The sequence below is a fragment of the Chanodichthys erythropterus genome, chromosome 10 (assembly GCF_024489055.1).
Source record: "Chanodichthys erythropterus isolate Z2021 chromosome 10, ASM2448905v1, whole genome shotgun sequence".
In the NCBI taxonomy this organism is placed as follows: domain Eukaryota; kingdom Metazoa; phylum Chordata; class Actinopteri; order Cypriniformes; family Xenocyprididae; genus Chanodichthys; species Chanodichthys erythropterus.
This window is the reverse complement of record NC_090230.1, coordinates 14,142,381-14,162,909: the sequence shown is the minus strand read 5'-3', so window position 1 is coordinate 14,162,909 and position 20,529 is coordinate 14,142,381. Positions and strand designations below refer to the sequence as shown.

Below are 20,529 nucleotides of genomic sequence, written 5' to 3'. Positions count from 1 at the left end.
CCCTCTGACTTTGGATCATCAAAGTCATTTATTCAAGGTTCAAGGTGTCTTTTAGTTTGTTTTTGTTTTTTTTGAGAACAAATGGCTTCATCTGGGAATTTAGCCCACAGTTGAAATGATCTTGAGAGTTTGAGACTTGAGATTTGACAGTAAAAGCTTAGGGTTGCCAGTAGACGATAATATCATGTATCATAGATAATCAGAGATACTGCCCATGGGTTATGCTTTTGACGATATCAAGATGACATAATCACTAAAATTATATAGGCCTAATAATAGTAGGCTCGAACACAACACAATGATCAGTCATCAATGAAAATCAAAAGTAGCTTCTAACACCGACTTAAAAACAAATGAACAAGAAATATTGATTCTTTTTGTTGTTGTTGTTGTTGTTGTTGTTAATTTTTTACTATCATTAATGTATAGTCCACAAGAGATATATTAAGCCAAAAAATTAAGATTTGATATAATGTGGTCAGTTTATGTTGAGGTAGATTCATCTCATCGTCATCTGAGAGAATGTGCCGTAATGCAGAATAAATGACTGTGGTTTGAGAATTCAAATGCATTTTATTGTATTCATCTGTCTTCTGGTCCACACAGGTGTCTGCAGCAGATGGAGGTGGACGGCATGTCTGTGGATGATGTATTCAGCCAGTGTGTGTTTAAGAAGGATGAGAGAGAAATGGTCCTGAGGGCCGTCCGATTGGCGAAACCCGAATACCAACCTCTTGTATCCAAAGACCAGCCTGTCTGTTCCTTGCCATTGGTGGAACAATTTTATGCTGAGGTACTGTATTATTTTCGTCTTGTGTTCTTATATTATATTATATTATATTATATTATATTATATTATATTATATTATATTATATTATATTATATTATATTATATTATATTATATTATATTATATTATATTATATTATTTAGTGTTTTTGAGGCTCACAAAGGCTGCATTTATTTGATCAGAATAGGGTAAAAACAGTAATTTAAGTACAATTTAAAATTACTCTTTTGCATTTCAGTATATCTTAAAATGTAATTTATTCCTGTGATGACCAAACTGAATTTTCAGCATCATTACTCCAGTCTTCAGTGTCACATGATCCTTCAGAAATCATTTTAATATGCTGATTAATAATCTTTACAGTATTTACTGTCACTTTTGATTAATTTAATGTAGCTTAATAAAAGTAAAATAATTTTGGGGTTTTTCTCAGTACGTTAGAGTTTGTCATATACAGATACAAGCATTTGTGTTAAACCTTCCTCATGCATTGTTTGTGAACTGGTTGTAAAACAGGTTAATTGCACTGTTAAAATGGAGTTGTAGTGGAGGCTGGGACCGTAAAACAGGTGGTGCTTTTCATAAGACTATATACCTGTCAGCATTAAAAAGACCTGCCTGAACTTGTCTTGTGTGTCAAAATGACGAGTTTCACTACCATGTCAGCTGTCATCCGCTGTATAATTCCTTCGAACAGAGGTGCCCGCGCTATTTTTGGGCACACTGGGGGGGGTGTCATTGGGCCCGTCTGCCCCACAACCAATTCCCCGGCATCCCCCTTTTCCCCAACTGATTTATTATCGCAGGTGCACATAAGCCCATTTGTAACCCGCACAACAACTTTCCTGGAAAGTACAGAAGAATTGGGTCATGTTAAGGTCTGTGATGTAAATGCTGCAACTCGCAGCACAAATCAGTAATGAAACTCTGTTACTAAAACTTTTCAGAGATGCCCAACAGGCTAAAAACATGCTCAAATATGTTTCTGGCAATTTTTTTTTCCTCTCAATTTGTTTGCTTTGTTTAATTTTTGTTTTGTTAATTGTTTTTTTTATTTGTTTTTTTTATGTTGTTCCCAAAACCATTTATGATTGTTATCATGAAAAATACGTAACAATCTCATGCCAGACAGTACGATATTCATAATAGTACTATTGTAATGATTGACAATGTTGATCGAGTTTGTTTTGTTTTGCTTTGTATATTTTATTTCATCATGTTTTTTTTTTTTTTTCTTTAATTTTTTATTTATTTAAAGACAAAACTGTGTGATCTTAATCCAGACTGTAAAGTATTTATCATAGTACTATGGTAATGATTGACAATGTTGACCGGACGAACATTTGAGGTCCTAGCAAGCAGATGTTCACAATTAAGAAAGTCAATGTAGAGGCAATTAATCGGCCATCAGTGAGCACTAAGTGATCAAATACCGTTGAATTTGACTATTTACCTCCTTTTACGATTCCCAAAATTTCGAAGGCATGTTGTTTGCACTAGGTTTAGATAGATTGAGATGTGTTACCTCACAGAGTTGCATTGCAATAAATGCCCTTTCTTTCCTCCCAATACATCCATTATCCGCACAACCTCACTGAAGCATTGAAGATTGGACCGACACATCCCTAACTCAGAGGTCACCACGCGTGCTTCTCCCTGTCAGGGCTGTGGCTTTATGGAAATATGGGCCTTTGCCAAACCGTCCCTATATACACAACACTGCATCTTGTGTTCTGCCTGGCCGGGCTGTAGTAGTCATCGCTGTGTGAATGATTTATCCCAACCAAACCTTTGTGCTTGCTTTGGCCGCTGTCCATGTGAATTCTATTGAGGACAGATTTAGCAGTTGCTCCCTCCTTGCTCGCGAGTATTAATGCACTGACCGACCTGTTCTTTCCCAACCCTTCCATTATGTGTTTGCCGATAATTCCCAGATGTCTGTGTAGACCGCCAACGCCTCCCTTCAAATAATAAATGACTGCACATGTCAACGCACAGCCCACATTAACGTGATCTCCGCACCACTTAGCAAGCTGTTGCTGTAATATATGCTGTATTTACAGTTCGTATTTTATGCAGCCACACATTTGGGTGACGACCAAACCTCAGTGAGTGGGACTGTTTAACCTCATTGGATTTTAATTGGCCGTATGTGGAAGTTATGAGACAGAATAAATACATTCACCATTTGAAATTTGGATGGTTATTTTAGCTAGCTAGTTTGCTTGGTTCTTTCGAATATAAGTGCACTTAAATGTAATGATATTTGGGATTTTAATTGGGGCATAAAGTGCAATGGGTTCATTCGATCGGGCCTCATAACAAAGTGCAAAGCCTGCGAAAGGTTGAAGTAAATAGTCTCCGTAATTGGCAGTCAAATGAATGAACGTTTTTTATGTTTGTCCTAATGAGATTTAAACCCTCTCAGCCTTCTTATCCAGTTATAAGGAGCCAGTAATATTCAATATGAGCCTCCGGCAATGAGCGATTCTCAGCGCTCATTATTTAACGGGTCGTCTTGAGATTTCTTTTGATTTTGTACACACATAACCCACACAAAACTCACTGGTTCTGCCAGGAAGCCTTAAGCATTACTTGTGTTATAATATTATGCAATCAGTTACTTAGTATGTTAATAGTAGGACTCTCTGTTTAACATGATAATTTGGTACAATTAATTTAAAACTGTTTTAAAATAAACCTTTAATTTAAACTTAATTTATTAAAATAAATTTCACATTGGAAGTTCAGCATAATTATACTAATAAAAAATTTGCAAAGTAAATAAAGGGTAATAAAAGGTAATTTGACCTAAAACCATATTTGAATCTCAGATAATTACCCTTCTCTTTTCTATCATCGAGCAGCATGGTGCATTTGATTGCATCTATTTTAAGATTTTTCTAATTTGATCTTGTGTGTTTCAGAGGGAAGGAGCTACGTATCCTAAACTGGACTTCAGTCTGAAGGAACTGCGGGACCGGTTCAGTCTTCAGCTGGCAATGGAGAAGGCCACTACCGTCACTATTGACTCCGTAGAGGCTTTAAAGCCTGTCACCGATCACATGGCCAAAATGGTATGCAAATGCTGATTTTTATTTAAAATTTACCATTACCATTAAAGCATTTATGGCAGGGTGGTGTAAGCTGTGTCTAGCAATCTAGGAAATTGTATTATTTTTGTCCCATGACCATATATTTAGAAAAAGCTCATAATATAAAATACAATTTTTATATTTAATATATATATATATATATATATATATATATATATATATATATATATTAGTGTTGCTGTGGGGTCAAGTGTGTCATCTTAGGGGTAAGATGTGCCAGTGGAAGTATACTTTGCCTTCAGACACAGTAAATATTGTTACAAAATGGTGTCACTATATTCAAATATTTTGAATATTAAAAATTGTTTGGCTGGTTTATGAAAATTTGAGAAATTCAGCAAACTATGTATTTTGGAATCGGATTGTGGGTTCTTAAATTGTTTTTTAATTTAAAAATTCAACTTACTCTTAGCACTAGGTAACTTTATATTAGGAATATTAGTTCTTACTTAATTTTTCTTGGTCAGCGTAACTGGGACATCTTACCCTGTTCTCCCCTACACCAAATTATTTATGTCCGTTTGTGGGCCAGAATTAATATTGCTATGACTAGTTTCACTGAAATAAGCACAGTGGGAATCCTCAAACATAGGAAACTACCATAAAGAGGCCTTTCAAAATCGCATACATGTGTGGAGACTCGCAGATTTTCCCTTTAATAGTTAACACATCATATTTTTTTAGGATCCAGTTTTGCACCTAACCTATGATACATTGGCTAAATGCAGACATTTGTGAAAGTTTCCAGCTCATGCATTGAAAGTAACCATATTCCCACAATCCAGCTTCTTTCTACTCTGGCATTTGCTCCACTGTCTGTTCCTTCGCGAAAGCTCCCCCGTGGTCCCACAACATTTGCAATAGGGTTTAATGGAATAGAAATGCATTGTAATGTGTCCCCACCAGCCCTGTGAGATAGGCACCTTTCCATCAAAGGGTCAGCATAACTGATCTGTCATATCTGCCTTCTCTGTCGGTGTGCAGGGAAACAGAAAAGCACCTTGATAAAGAGATGACCCACTTTCAACCGGGCGGCACTAACTGCCCACTGAACCTGATCTGTGTTGTGCATAAAATTCACATCTACATTTATATGAGATTTTTAAAGCCACAGGCTGCTTGAGAGGAGAATGGGGTGTAACGTAAAGGCCACAGTTGTTAGCTGAGTGAATATCATGAAAACTATCAAGAAATGTCACATTTTACCCCAAAACGTTAAAAAAAAAAAAAAAGTAATTTGAAGCCTGTAATGAAATAATAATGAAGCCTTTAGGAGCATTAAGACACTTTATTTTAATGACAATTAACATCCTCTCCCCAATTTTTCAGTATGTTACTATAATGGGGGAAAATAGTGTGTTATATCAGGGATTCATGAACAAATAAGTTTTTATGAACAAAAATGCTAGCATCATGTTAAAACATGCCAGCAATGTGTTAAATCATGCTAGCAACATGCTAAACATGATAGCAATGTGTTAAATCATGTTAGAAATATGCTAAAACATGCTAGTAAATTGCTAGTCACTTTTATGATTTAAGTATTAGCTTTTCGTCAACTCATGAACCCCTGCAGTTCCCTCACAAAGTTCAGTTGGTAAAACCATGCATTATATTTTTACTTCAAAGGAAAGTTGTCTGGGTTATAGTATTGGGCGATATGCTCCATAGTCATATTTTCAGAGATCGCTGATACACAATTATCACGCATGGGGGACGGAGGGGTGGGGTAATAGTTTTACTTATATGATCATTAATTTACTTAAAGATGGAGTTGATGAAAAATGTCACTATCGTCTATTGTGACTATCGTCTATTGGCACAACCCTACTGGGCAATATCACTATCATTACTCTTTTAAAGTTTTAACGATTAATTATAATTTTACTGATTTTTCATTGTTACAACAATGAGAATTGGTCAATGCAAGTTAATGTGCTTAATAATTGTCACAATTCACAGACATCTCTTTTTTTTTTCCACCAGTTGTGCACAAGTTGTATTCTCCATTTTTTTTTTTTTTTAAACCCTTGTGCAAGTCTGTATGATGTCCAGAATTCCAACATTTTGATCAGAATGTTTTGATTTTAAAATTGTAACACATATTGAGCTCTGAAATAAAAATGTAAAAATACATTTATGTTTTTAAAGAGAGAATTACTAGCAGCACAGAAGAAACACTGGGAGAAAGCTCTTCTCCAGGCACTGAAGGAAAAGAAATGGATATTATCCAACAACAGCCAGAGGTCCTGGAGTACCTGCATATACCCATACCTGTGTATCTTGGATGATCAGGATTATGTGAATATCATGCTTCAGGTACTAACTTAATCAAACATATGAAGTACATTAATTTAAAGGGGTGGTTCAGTGTTTTTTTCTAGGCTTGACAGTGTTTTTGGGGCACAGTTTAACATGTCTTAATATTTTGTTTTTTTAAAAAAGCTGTATTTTTCATATATTTTACCTTTTATTCTACACCTCTGTATCCATTGTCATATGAACGGCTCGTTTGACTTCCTGGTTCTATGAAGCCACTCCCTCCAAAATACGCAGTTTGTTAGCAGGTTGGTAGTTGGCCTAGTGTATCGTGATTCGCTAGTGCTTCAGAGGAAATGTAAATGTAGTGCTTCAGAGGAAATGTAAATAATAGCGTCTATATTGCTGTATGAAATTGAGCCGAATCAGACCCAGATGAAGAGGGTAAATCTGCAATCGCAGCTTTTAAAGGACGTTTATGAATGTTTCATTTTGTATTTGTGTCAAAGTGTTTAGATATGCTGACACTGCTGTTTGTTAGCTTTCAATATACGGTTTTATCCTGATTAAGGCTTTACTGTAGCCGAAAACATGACAGTTGTAGCATGAACAACTGTTTGTCTATAAACATAGACGTTTGTTGGTGTTTGTAGAATTTAGCTAACTGGCTAGCGAAGCAAAAATGAGTTGCTCTTTGTATATGTCCTTGATGCAACCAAAAATAGCAACAGAACTATACGTTTAAAAGACATGTACAAACAATAAAACGTACTTACAGTTTGAAGCTAATAAACAGCAGCTTCTGCTTTTAAAGTGGGAATTGCTTCTTTCAGTAAAAGCCTTTTGTGCAAATCCAGCATTGAACTCATGTAGATTCTGGAAGCTGTCTTCCGCGCCGCATCCAGTGTAGAAAATATAACATTATAATGGGTTCTATTATCTTTTGACGCATCGCACCGCTCGCGTCCGGTGTAAACAACTCTTCTGCGCCACATGGCCTTGCCCACTTTGTTGCGTGTTCCCGGGGGCATGTTTTGCCGGGTTTATGATGTCACCAACCCGGGAAGAAGCTTGTTGTAGTCCAAACCGGTCGTTTTTGTAGGCATTAAAATGCCTTAACTTCAAAAGACCTTATCTCTGTTTGCATTGAACTTTCAGTGCTGTAACTTTGCAGATACTGTTTATGCTCAAGCAGCAACATTACACACTAACTAAAGTTAAAAAAGTGAAATCGCATTGAACCACCACTTTAAGATGAATTTCCATTTGGTGAATTTCCATCTTGGCCACTGGAGTAATTTTTAAGCATTTTAACATAGTCAGAATTACTGTTTGTTTCTTTGCAAGTGGGAAAAAAATGTACTTGGTGCACATTTACAGTTATTTTTCTCCACATTTTGATGAGCTGTCTTTTTCAGAGTTTAGACAAACTGTCCCCCAGCGGTGAATCTTTGCTCTTCATGGCTGAGGAGATGGGAAACCGAGTCCACAATCTGTACTGCATCCGGCAGAAGAGCCACAGTCAGATGATTGAGAAGCTTGGGAGTATCTACAGCTCATATGCTGAACTCCTGGCGAACGACACCAAGGTACAAGCTTTGGTTGACCAGATATGCCTCCAGTCTGCTTTCGTATGAAATATCCAGTTGCTTGTACATTATGTTACTTCCTGTTTCATCGTAGACCAATGGCATGCTGCCGCGGGAGTGTTGGGCGAGTCTTGAGATGGAGAAGTGCAGCGGCCCGTCTCTTTTAAGTGACGACACCCCTTGGCCGCTGGTCCTGATGGTGCAGCTGGGCAGCTTCCTGGTTGACCTGATGGTTCATGAGCTCAAAGTTCGAAGCAACATCCTCAATCCCACTCAAGAGAAGAAACTCATTCCCGTCCTATACCACATGTACACGTTCCGCAGTAATCATAAGGTAAGAGGTGGAAACCAACTAAGCTGGAAGTCATACTAGTTGAAATGATGCACAAGCTTGTTTTTGATTCCATACTGAAGGCTGTTCATGGCCAGACAGCTTTCATTTGAATCCAGATGACTGTCCATTAAACTAGTGTCATAAACCATCTATTCCCCCTCCGAAACCTCTCACAGATACGCATGTTTTCATGAATTATGAAATAATTTTTCCTGTGCAAGTGATCTCGAGCCACCAGAGGAAGACGGATTGTGCTGAAACTAATCTCTTTTTTACTGTCCCCTTAATTGCCCGGTTGATTAACTGTCGAGGGATTGCAGAAAGGGGGAGGAAGAGCCGAAAAAGATCAGGAGTTTCCTTTTTGTCCTCGAAATCTCATTCCCAAGGCTTCTGCCCTGGCTCTCGGCATGGCAGAGGCCTCCACCGTGGGCTTCAAAGACCTGAAGCTTAACTTCTGTTCCTCCGCTGAGCTTGCAGATGGCCCGTGCAGCAGGGAAGAGCTCTCAGTTTAGCGTGTTTGTGGATTATTCATGTGGCATGAATGCAGTCAAGTGAATTCACATTCATTTTTGAGACATTTAAAATGCCACCTTGTAATAAATCGAACCAGTGTAGTTCGATTCACAAACAAATCACTTTCACACTGATTCTTTTTAGTGAATCAAAATGACCAATGTAGTTCAATTTATAAGCAAATAACTCTAACGAGCCTATAATTTAAGTTACCGCTTTGAATCTGAAACACAGCCCTGAATAATTTAAAGCAAAAAAGAGAATTTCTTTCATATGTAAGCAATGTTATATTAGAACTGAAATTACCCAAATTAATCTGAATTGAATTAAGAATGAAATTATGGATTGTTCCGAATATGACAACCCGAAAAAATGGTTTGTCTTAAGGCAGGGACACACCAAGCCGACGGTCGGCCGTCGGACAGTTTTTCTTCGTCGGCCGACTAAGTTTTGTCAGTGTGTTCCACACCGTTGGCTGAAGTTGGTCCTCGTCTGCCTTTTTTCGGCCGATTCGAAATGTTGAATCGGTGTTGGAGCTCGTCGGTCCGTCGGGCCATCTGATCATTCCGATTGGCTGCTCAGCTACTGCCGCCTGCTGTTTCGGAAAGGCATTTCATCTCACGCAGGCGCAGAACTGACGTGCTGTTTGGCCGTCTTTGGACACAGACACTGCCGACGTGAGCCAACCCCACAGTCTGCTTTTGTCTCCACTAGTTCGTCGGCGTCAGCTTGGTGTGTTCTGGCCTTTATATTCTAGACTTTTACATGTCAATAATACACCCGCAACAATAGGTGGCACCAAATATGCGTAAAACGAGTGTGCCAAGAAATACGGTGTGTCAGAGTGTAACACTGCATTTACACAGGGCATCGGCATCAACGCTTGGTGGAGGGTGTGTCTGAAGCTTGGTGCTAACGTGACCATCATAGTGACAACAGCCAATCACATTACTTTCCAGTGTTGCATGAATGCAATTGGCTAGCGTCTGCGCTAGGGTATTTACATAAGGTGATCTGATTAGCTGACACCTGCGTTGGCGCTTAAAGTTGAGAAATTTTCTAATTCTGCCACGAGCAACGCACGTGAAGTGACGCTACAGAACCCACTATTCAGTTTGGCAACGCATGACATCACCAATTCAAAGTAAATGAGAAGCGTTAACGCAGACGCCCCGTGTGAATGCACCGCAATGTTAGAAGATCGCGAGCGCAAAAAGACGGTTGCAAAAAACGCTAACAGTCAAAGAAAAGCTTACCGTCTAAAAGCCACGTGACTCATGTTTGCATGCCTCGCTGACGAGACCAAACTTCTTAATTTAATTTACTTCTTAAAATTCTTAAACTTAAAATGCAAGACGGTACACAGATTTCAAAAATATAGTAAATTTTCACTTCTACTGTTAATGAAATTTTGGTAGGCTACATGGTTTACACTATGAGATGGATAATCTAATTGTTATATAATTCAGACGGGCTACAGGTTATTTTTATGGTATGCAAAAAAGTATTTACCATTCTTTCAATAAAATATGCAATATGAAAATTATTTTCCTAATAATAAAAGCATTTTCTTTATAAAATACAACATTTGGTCTTCAAAAAGAATTTTTTTAAAAGGTACATCTTGAAAAAAAAAACAGTCTTAATAATCAGGGTCGTCTTACATTTGGAACTATACGTTAAAAGCCTTTGATTCAGAATCAAATTGCGATACCCATCCATATTTGTGTACAAATGAACAGGTCATGTCAATTGAACCTTATCGTATATTCATATTTCGATATGTTGAATTGCTTAATGCGGCCATTGTTGATTGACTATTTTGTGGCCATTTTTTTTACTTTCTCTTTCTATTTGTATAGAAGTTGTTTATCTGGCTGTCAAAGCCTGTTGTGCCTGTTGTGCACCATAAACACTTTATCAGCAGCAAGCATAAATCATCTCTGATTTATTTGAGGTTGGGTTACAGGGCTGCTGCGAGTTGGAGACGAGATGATAATTAATGTTGATCTGTCACGGCATTTAAAGAATTAATTGTCTATGTTTAATGTCCTTTTTGTGACATGCCTTGAAGTTAAGTCTTTTTTTTTTTTTTCTCTCTTTTCTCTCTTTGGCATCTACATCAGATCGGCTTCATCAAACCTCATCCTGTTGTGACACAAATCCAGAGGGTTGCGATGGAAACCAAGCTTACATTTGATTCCTTTGTCATGCCCATGTTATGTCCGCCCGTTCCTTGGACGTCCCCGAAGAGCGGCGCGTACCTGCTGACTCCCACCAAGTTGATGCGTGCCACCGACGGAGCCATCCAACACCAACTTCTCCTGGAGAAGAGCCGAGATGAAGATCTCCATGCTGTGCTGGACTCCCTCAATCAGGTGGGCAACTGTCCCTGGAAGATCAACAAACCCCTGTTGGACATCATCATCTCGATATTCAATGACAAAGGCAGTGACAAGCTATGCGTCCCTCCACCACTGTCGGAAGCACCTGAGATTCCTCGCTTCAATCCTCATGACCCATCCTACACTCAGATTGAGAAGGCCTACATGAAGCGGCAGGGTGTCAAAGCCAAGAAGAAGGTGGCAGAGATGCACAGTCTCCGAATGGACGCACTGTATAAGCTGTCCATCGCCAACCACATGAGGGACGAGATCTTTTGGTTTCCCCATAATATGGACTTCCGAGGGCGTACGTACCCCCGTCCGCCTTATTTTAACCACCTTGGCAGTGACGTGACCAGGGCCTTACTGGTGTTTGCCGAGGGACGACCTCTCGGTCCCAAAGGCCTTGACTGGTTGAAGATCCACCTGGTGAACCTCACGGGGTTGAAGAAGCGTAGCTCGCTAGCTGGAAGATTGGAGTATGCTGAGAGCATCATGGAGGACATCCTAGACTCGGCAGACCATCCTCTTGATGTAAGCATTCTAATCCCTCCCTTACATTACCTATGTACTAGGGGTTTTACGCCTGCATGTTTTTAAATGACTCGTCTTCTATAAAAAAGTATTTGACTAGTTGGTGGGTCTAAGCTTAACTTGTGTAATCAGCTTCGGGCCTTACACATTTGTAGACAACGGGATTCAGACCTCTAATGTGTACAATATACAGTGAGTTGACCTAATATACATTGTATAATTGATTTCAGGGTATCTCTTTTTTCAAATCCAAAAGCAAAACACTGCAGGCTTTGAGTTATGACTGTTTTATTGAAATGACTATCACATTCCTTGCTCCCTAAAGAGTCACAACTCTATTTTGCAGGGTCGCAAATGGTGGATGAATGCAGATGAGCCGTGGCAGGCACTGGGTTGCTGTATGGAGATTGCAAATGCCTCACGCTCACCCGACCACACTAAATTCATCTCCTATTACCCTGTACACCAGGTATATTAAGAAGACCCAGCTATTCCAGTACAAGTCACTATTGCACATAACTGCTGTTTAGGGATACGTTGTAGATTTCAAATCTGCTTCCGTTCACTGTTTTTTTCCTCTTGCTTTCTTGTAGGACGGCTCATGCAACGGCCTCCAGCACTATGCTGCCCTCGGGCGGGATGTAATTGGTGCTACTTCGGTGAACCTCATGCCCTGTGAACTGCCTCAGGATGTCTACAGTGGTGTAGCTCAGCAGGTCAGTCACTCTGAAGCAGCAGGGGGCGTCAGTGCATCTTACTGCCCGCCAGTTCCATCAGTAAGGTTTGAACAATACTTGATCCACCCCAAATCACAAATGAGTCTCTTTTAACCCATTTTGTACTGAGTTATATAATGTAGCATTATCATTAATATTATTATAATGTTCATTATTACAGTCATTCACTTTTAAACTAATATGGGGTGAACAATAGACTCAACAAGTACAGTAGCTTCCGCTCAAATTAATTTGATAATTGAATATTGATTTGATTGCCTTAGACAATTAAAATCAAATCATAATTAATAATAATAATAATAATAATTATTATTATTATTATTACTGTAATTCTTAAACATTGTTGTTATATTAAATTATATAATTCATATATCATTTATAATTATTATATTAATAATTATATTTATAAATGTTTTTTAATTATTATTAAAAATTATTACAGTGAATATTATTATTGTAAATTAACAGTATATTATATTATATTATATAATTAATATTTTGTATGTATGTGTATATATATGACAGAATTGTTTGTTATTTAATAAAATGTTATTTTATATTATAAATATAAAATCTATTTTATATATTTATTATTATATAATGTATGTTGCTCTGGATTAAGGCTGTGTGTGTGTGTGTCTATAATACATTTTATATAATTATATGGTCATAATTTCTATTTTATAGGTTTAACAAAGTAAAATCCCTGTTTGGGACTCACTGCACTAGAGGACATGCTGCATCACCCTCTACCATTCGCATTGCTATTCATTTTGATGTAATTTTTTTTAAGTTGCCTACATGGCAGTGGTTTTTATTTTCTTTTTCCTTTTCCATCGAAGTTGAATAGTCATCACTTGCCTCACAAATTGCCTCACAACACATGGTCTCAAAGCTCCAGTTTTCATTTCCTAGGAAGACTGCCTATTTTTTAGAGAACACTATCTGAGATATATTGACCTACCTATCAATTTGACTATATTTGGGAATAGAGTGTACACTCTTAATACACTGTTGTACCATTCTTGCCAAAAAACCTTGGGTTGCGCTAACCTTAGCCAAAGGGTACATAGCAGACACCTCAAAGAGCTCTGCTGAGTCAGAGATTGGCCCAAACAGCCTCATTGTTCCTCAGCAGCCGACATCAGACCTTCTGTTTAATAGGGTAAGCTCTCAAGAGCCCCAATAAGACCATCGTCAACTTTTACACCTCATGTGTGATTAATGAACCTGCTCCTCTCTCCATGCAGATTAAGCTATTTATAGTTTAAGTGAAGGACAACTGCGATATTTCTGTTACCGTTGTTTTTATTTCTCAATTCCACCTCAGTAGTCATTAATATGCCATAAAGCAGTGATTCGCAACCAGGGGTATCTGTATTCAAGGGAATTTTTTATTTGATTTATTAAATATAATAAATAAAATAATGAATAAAAATGAGTAATCATGATTCATTTCATGATTTTACACATACACACACATATATATATATATATATATATATATATATATTTATATTTATATTTATATTGGAAAATATATTCAAAAATATAACATTTTTTAAAGGTGCCCTAGAACTTTTTTTAAAAAGATGTAATATAAGTCTAAGGCTGCATTCACACGGGGCGCCGGCGTTAACGCTTCTCGTTTACTTTGAATGGGTGACGTCATGCGTTGCCGAACTGAATTGTGGGTTCCGTCGCGTCGCTTCACTCGCGTTGCAAGCGGCAGAAGTTGAAGATTTCTCAACTTTTCAAGCACCAACGCATGCGACATCCAATCAGATCGCCCTATGCAAATACCCTAGAGCAGTCGCAGCCAACTGCGTTCATGCAACACCGGAAAGTAATGTGATTGGCTGTAATCACTATAACGGTTGCGTCAGCACAAGCTTCAGACACGCCCTCCGTCAAGCGTTGACGCTGACGCCCCGTGTGAATGCAGCGTAAGGTGTCCCCTGAATGTGTCTGTGAAGTTTCAGCTCAAAATACCCCATAGATTTTTTTTTATTCATTTTTTTAACTGCCTATTTTGGGGCATCATTATAAATGAGCCGATTCAGGGCTACTGGCCCTTTAATTCTCGTGCTTCACGCCCACGGAGCTCGCGCTTGCCTTGAACAGTGCATAAACAAAGTTTACACAGCTAATATAACCCTCAAATGGGTTATAATAGACTTTAACCTCATTTAACAGTACATTAGCAAAATGTTAACGAAACATTTAGAAAGACAATTTACAAATATCACTAAAAATATCATGATATCATGGATCATGTCAGTTATTATTGCTCCATCTGCCATTTTTCACTATTGTTCTTGCTTGCTTACCTAATCTGATGATTCAGCTGTGCACATCCAAACGTTTTGCCCTTGTCTAATGCCTTTCATAATGTTGGGAACATGGGCTGTCATATGCAAATATTGTGGGCATACATATTAATGATCCTGACTGTTACGTAACAGTCTGTGTTATGTTGAGATTCGCCTGTTCTTTCGGAGGTCTTTTAAACAAATGAGATTTATATAAGAAGGAAACAATGAAGTTTGAGACTCACTGTATGTCATTTCCATGTACTGAACTCTTGTTATTTGACTATGCCAAGATAAATTAAATTTTTCATTCGAGGGCACCTTTAACCTAATCGACCAGTCTGTAGTCGTACAACTGCTCAACTACTCATCAATTGTGACCCATCACATGATGAATAAGTCCATGATTTATGGGGTCTCAGAAAAGTGTGCTTTCCCGTGTCTCGTAGGTGGAAGAGTTCAGGGCTCGGGATGCAGAGAAGGGTTTGAAGATCGCACAGGTGCTGGAGGGCTTCATCAGCAGGAAGGTGGTGAAGCAGACAGTGATGACCGTGGTCTATGGTGTCACTCGCTACGGGGGTCGTCTGCAAATCGAAAAGCGACTGAAGGAAATCGATGATTTCCCTAAGGTGAGGCTTGTTGCGCTTTTGGATAAAAGTATCATAGATGGAGTAACAAACTCTGGGAAGATAAAGAATGAGTTTCCATATTAAACAAACTGCATGATGTGTAGATGAATGTGGTATGGAAGGATATTCCGGACTATTTTCAAAAGCAATTGCAAATCTTGCATTACCGTTTGCATCCACCACAGCCAAATTTCAAATGGAAAAGCAAAGTCCATTTGCAACTATATTTCCCATGTCTTACAAGTTATGACCCTGTCATTTTTAAATAGCAATCTCAATTACCACGTCTGCTTTTTAATTTTCTTTGTGTCATGTATGTAGCCTGCCAAAACTCAAATGCAATCAAAATTCATTTAGCAATTGAATTTCCGATTTGTACAAAATACCTTAGTGGTTATACAAATGGTAATCAATACACCTAAAAAAAAAAACATGGTTTTAATATAATAAAACCATGGTTAATTTTAGTAAGGGTTATTTTTAAAGGATTACTTTGATCGTGTTAGGTATTTATGCTTTTATTATTGCCTTGTACAAAAATATATATCATCTGACATCATCTGCTGTATTAATATTCATTATATGTACAGTGCCATACAGTCCAAATGCTTTTTTTTTTTCTCGCTAATACACATTTATGAAAATTGTATGTACTTTAATCCATGCTGTTCTAGCCTTCTATGAATGGTTTGCTCAGATACTCCAAGCAGGTGCGCAAGCTGAACACATGAGCAACCATATACAAAGTAGTACTCAATCATCTGTAGTGGTATGTCCATCAAAGGACATCCTGGTCCTTTAGTTGTTCTTTCCCTCACAAAAAGCCTGTCACGCACTTCACTCAGGTTGGTGAAGACAACATTACTGATGCTGCTGTTCGTCAAGGCGACAAACTCATTTAACCTGTCAAAAAATTACTTCTGAGTATGAGCTGTCGCCAAATTGCTGCATGAGCATCATAAATTCCTCCACAATTTCACCGATTACCTCCATTGTTCAGTTGAGTTTTGGCAGGCTACATACGTGATTCAGAGAAAATGAAAATGCAGGCAGGGACATAACTCGTAATACATGGGAAATACAATTGCAAATGGACTTTGCTTTTCCATTTGAAATTTGGCAGTCACTGCGTTTGCAACGGTATTGCAGATTTGCAATTTCATTTGGATTATGTCACAATTTATGCGTCCACATATGGAAAATGCAATTGCAAATACAATTTGCAATTTCTTTTGAATATAGTCCTTCCATAGATGGGGTCTGTATTTTGCAGACCCAAATTTACTATTAAAGCAGTATAGAAAGCAGTTCCTGATTGAGTACAGACACCTTTTGGCTGGACAAGAATCTCAATCTGATTGTTAGGTACTTTAGCTATACAAACTCCTCATTTCTCTCTTACTTTATTCCATTATTTCTGGCTCTCTAACCGTTTTCCTAAACTCAATTTAAAGGTAAAGATAAGCTCGGTAATCTTGCTTTACATCGCAGGTGACGTGAACTTTATGGATTTACTTTCCCCCTTTTGCTTCAGTCTTGATTTCCCCAAGTGCGTCCCTCTGTGGGCAGCCATAGAAACAGATGACGCCTCTTTCATCTCTCCCAGGCTGCAGAGAATAAAAAAGAGGAATTATCACATATAGAGTCAGGGGATCTCAGCTCCACATTCCGCTTGCGGAAGCAAAACTTTCGGTCGTTGAAATTAAATGTTTTGTGGTGTTCATTCAAAACTCATTCAAATCTCATGCTTTTTTTTTGGTCGCTTTGGAGACTTTTGTACACACAAGTAAATGTATTTTCAGTAATTTCAATTATTAGTACCTGACATGTAAATGTTATATTCACATCCTGATCGGGTTCGGACAAAACATCCCTAGTGTTGTGACTGTGTATATATAACAATGTGCTATTTTCAATTCACAGGATTACATATGGGATGCTTCACATTACCTGGTGGTTCAGGTTTTCAACAGCTTGAAGGAAATGTTTACTGGGACGAGGGAGATTCAGGTATGCAATATCTCACCCGCTTATACACTTCAATAATCAGGATTAGACTTTTCTCAGGCAAAAATCGAGTCATTTTAATAGGACCCTCGCGATCAGGAAATTTGTATGCAGATTTGGTAGTGGGTTTGAATTTTATTATTGCCTTGTACAAAAATATTAGTTCTTTATATTTCAGTTTAATTCATTTAACAGAAAACTTAGTTTTGTTAACAGTGTTAAAACTGATACATTTCTGATGAAAAGTTTTAGAGAAAATAAAAAAGAAATTTGCATTTTCAAAGAAAATTGCATGGTTTTCTCATTAATTCACAAATTAAACAGTACTGTTCAAATATTTAGGGTCATTACAATTTTTTTTTTTTTTTTTTAGAAAAGAATATATTTTTATTCAACCAGGATGCATTAAATTGATCAAAAGTGATAGTGAAAGATATTTTTTAATATGATTATTATTTCAAATAAATTATGTTCTTTTTAACTTTCTATTCATAAAAGGATCCTGTATAATTGGTTCCACAAAAATAAGCAGCACAACAATAGAGAATAATATTTCATAATATTACTGTTTTTAATGTATTTTTTATCAAATTACTGCAGCTTTGGAGAAATAGAAATATTACCAACTTTTGAACAATAATGTTCATCATAAATAGTTTAAGAAAAACCAAACCCTTGTGTCTTCTCTCCTTTTTTTGAATGAAAAGATTATTTTTGTGAATCGCCAGATATAGTTCTCCCATGATGCAGCTGACTGCGGCTCATGAATTACAGCTGCAGGAAACATAAAAGGAATGAACGTCCCCGGTGCAGTAGATCAAGGACCAGCCGCACACTGTCTCCTGTTGCACCCCCTGGGGAGACGAGCAGACAGGCAGAACGAATGTGAAATATCCCCCACTTTGCCTACAGACACAACCAGCTTCCTAAATAGGTCAGATCCTCGGGAGGGGCGGCGTTTGAGCCCAGGTAGTTGATCATTGCCGTTACCGGGAGAAGGTGATACTGGAGCAGAAAGTGGGGTGGGCGATATAGGTCCTGGCTGTTGTTGAACGCTCTGATGAATGGAGCCACTTCAGGCCCAGCCCGCTTCCAGATGAACACAGGAATTTATCTCACACAAAGCGTTTCGGGGAGAGCACTGGGGACTTTGCGAATATGGCAGCCAAGTTGCACAGCCAGCATGTTGCTGCAGATCAGCAGGTTCTTTAAATGTTTCTTCTCAGCAACAACTTCCCACCTGTGCGTTCTTCCAACTAGCACAGCCAGAGACTTTATCGCAACTACATTATTGCAGTATTTTTAGGAAAAGAAAAATGATTATGGAAAGGGGTTTCATTTCAGTTTGTCTCCACAACAATGTCTTACCTGTGAACTTGGATTCTTCAAACTAACACTGCTGGAGAATACTCTATTGCAACTACTTTATCGCAATATTTTTAGACAAAGAAAAATCATTACGGATAGGGGTTTTATTATCGGTTTTTGTCAGCAACAACTTCCCACCTGTGCATTTAGATTCTTCCAACTAAGAGAGCCAGAAACATTATCGCAAATACTTTATTGCAACAATTTTTAGGTTAAGGCAAACCGTTACAGATAGGGGTTTCAGTTCGCCTAGCATGGTAGATGGGTTCAAAATCATTATGCAAATTATTTCTGAATTTTTATAAATATATACAGAAAATAAATAAATTGACTTGGAACGATTGGTTGATGTTGTTCTGACTTTTTTTCTCTCAGGAATGGCTGACAGAGAGCGCTAGGCTAATAGCTAAGTCTGGGAGAACAGTGGAGTGGGTGACACCACTGGGACTTCCTATCGTTCAGCCCTACCACAGAATTAAGAACCAAACGGTAAGTGTTTTAAAAATAACTTGCTAGCTTAAGTAGTTTACCATTTAAAACATAGGGGCCCAAAATTGGCCATTTGAACCTTTACAATCCTCTGAGTTCATGTTTTATTGATGCAATTAGGACTCTGTTAAATCTGTTATAATTTTTTCTAAGTTCTGTGTTTTCTGTTTAAATTTAAATTTTATCCAAAAGGATATCTAATCAATTTAAATTCATAAAACGCTAACAATTTAATACTTTATTAAAATTGAACATTAATAGTGCCTTATGAAATGTTTTGTTTTTTCAGGTTTTTTTTTTTTTTTTTCAGTTTTTTTATGATTTAATACAAATTTATTATTCAAAATGTTGGTAATCAAGTGAATGCAGAAAACAATTAAAAGGTTTAGTTCACCCAAAAATGAAAATTCTGTCATTTACTCACCCTCAACTTGTTCAGAACCTGCATGATGTTCTTTCTTCTGTTGAAACAAAAGAAGATATTTTAAAAATGTCGGTAACCAGACAGTTGCTGGTCCCCTTTGACTTCCACAGTATAGAAAGAAAATATTATGGAAGTCAACTTTGGGGACCAAAAACTTTTTGGTTACCAACATTCTTCAAAAGAACTACTTTTGTGTTCAGCACAAAAAAAGAAATTAATACAGGTTTGGAACAACTTGATGGTGCGTAAATGAATAAAGTGTGAGAGTAATTTTTGTTGTTGTTGTTGTTGTTGTTGTTTTTTTTGGGGGGGGGACGAACTATCCCTTTTAATTTTTTTTTTTTTTTTTATGTAATTAAATTAAATTCTAACAATTCTTTTTATTTTTTTTGCAAACAAAGTGCTGCACAACAGTTTAAATTAAATATGGATGAAAATTCTGTAACGTTCTGTGTTAAACTGTAAATTCCTTTTTTTTTCTTTTTTTTATGAATGGATTCAATGTTTTCGCATTGCAGAAATCACAGGGCCCTACTTAATGTTGTATGAGACTGTCAATGTGGGGGGGGGGGGAAGCATTGATGTGCCAAGGGGGACACAAATGAGCAACTCTGCGGCCTGGATGTCTTGGTCAAAGGCACACCTCAACAGTGCATTAAAGGCGCGGTCACATTTGCCATTATTCGCTGAATTTTTCCTGCAATTTCATTTGGAATTCACATGATCAGGAATTTCAACATGCAGATTTCGCAGCTGATTCAAGTCGGTCACTCAAATTCATCATCTTAAAAAACAGAAATTCTTGGTTTGGAAGTGACTTTGTGAGCTGTCCTTCTTGCATCGCTTCAATATTGACAAACTAAATTGTGCTAATGTAGCTGCACCTTAAGCTTGTTCACTTATTTTGGTATTAGCAAGTTGCAAGGCTTGCACTTGAACAGAAACTCGATTCATTTGACATTTCCTCCTTTCTGAAAGGCACTGTAAGTTCTTTCATTTCATCATCTTTGAGGTCTTTGTGACTGTACTTCCTCAGCAAGAATT

The 20,529-nt window shown here is 37.6% G+C and overlaps 1 protein-coding gene across 1 annotated transcript in view; it reads left to right on the top strand.

Moving 5' to 3' along the window:
- Positions 1 to 20,529, top strand: part of polrmt (polymerase (RNA) mitochondrial (DNA directed)) — a 56,372-nt gene that overhangs the window by 12,369 nt on the left and 23,474 nt on the right. The window contains exons 5-15 of the mRNA XM_067396140.1: positions 607 to 793; positions 3,718 to 3,867; positions 6,058 to 6,225; positions 7,584 to 7,754; positions 7,849 to 8,088; positions 10,728 to 11,519; positions 11,866 to 11,988; positions 12,113 to 12,235; positions 15,018 to 15,197; positions 17,121 to 17,207; positions 18,948 to 19,061. Coding sequence (XP_067252241.1) covers positions 607 to 793; positions 3,718 to 3,867; positions 6,058 to 6,225; positions 7,584 to 7,754; positions 7,849 to 8,088; positions 10,728 to 11,519; positions 11,866 to 11,988; positions 12,113 to 12,235; positions 15,018 to 15,197; positions 17,121 to 17,207; positions 18,948 to 19,061 — 2,335 coding nt within the window. The remainder of the gene's footprint in view (positions 1 to 606; positions 794 to 3,717; positions 3,868 to 6,057; positions 6,226 to 7,583; positions 7,755 to 7,848; positions 8,089 to 10,727; positions 11,520 to 11,865; positions 11,989 to 12,112; positions 12,236 to 15,017; positions 15,198 to 17,120; positions 17,208 to 18,947; positions 19,062 to 20,529) is intronic.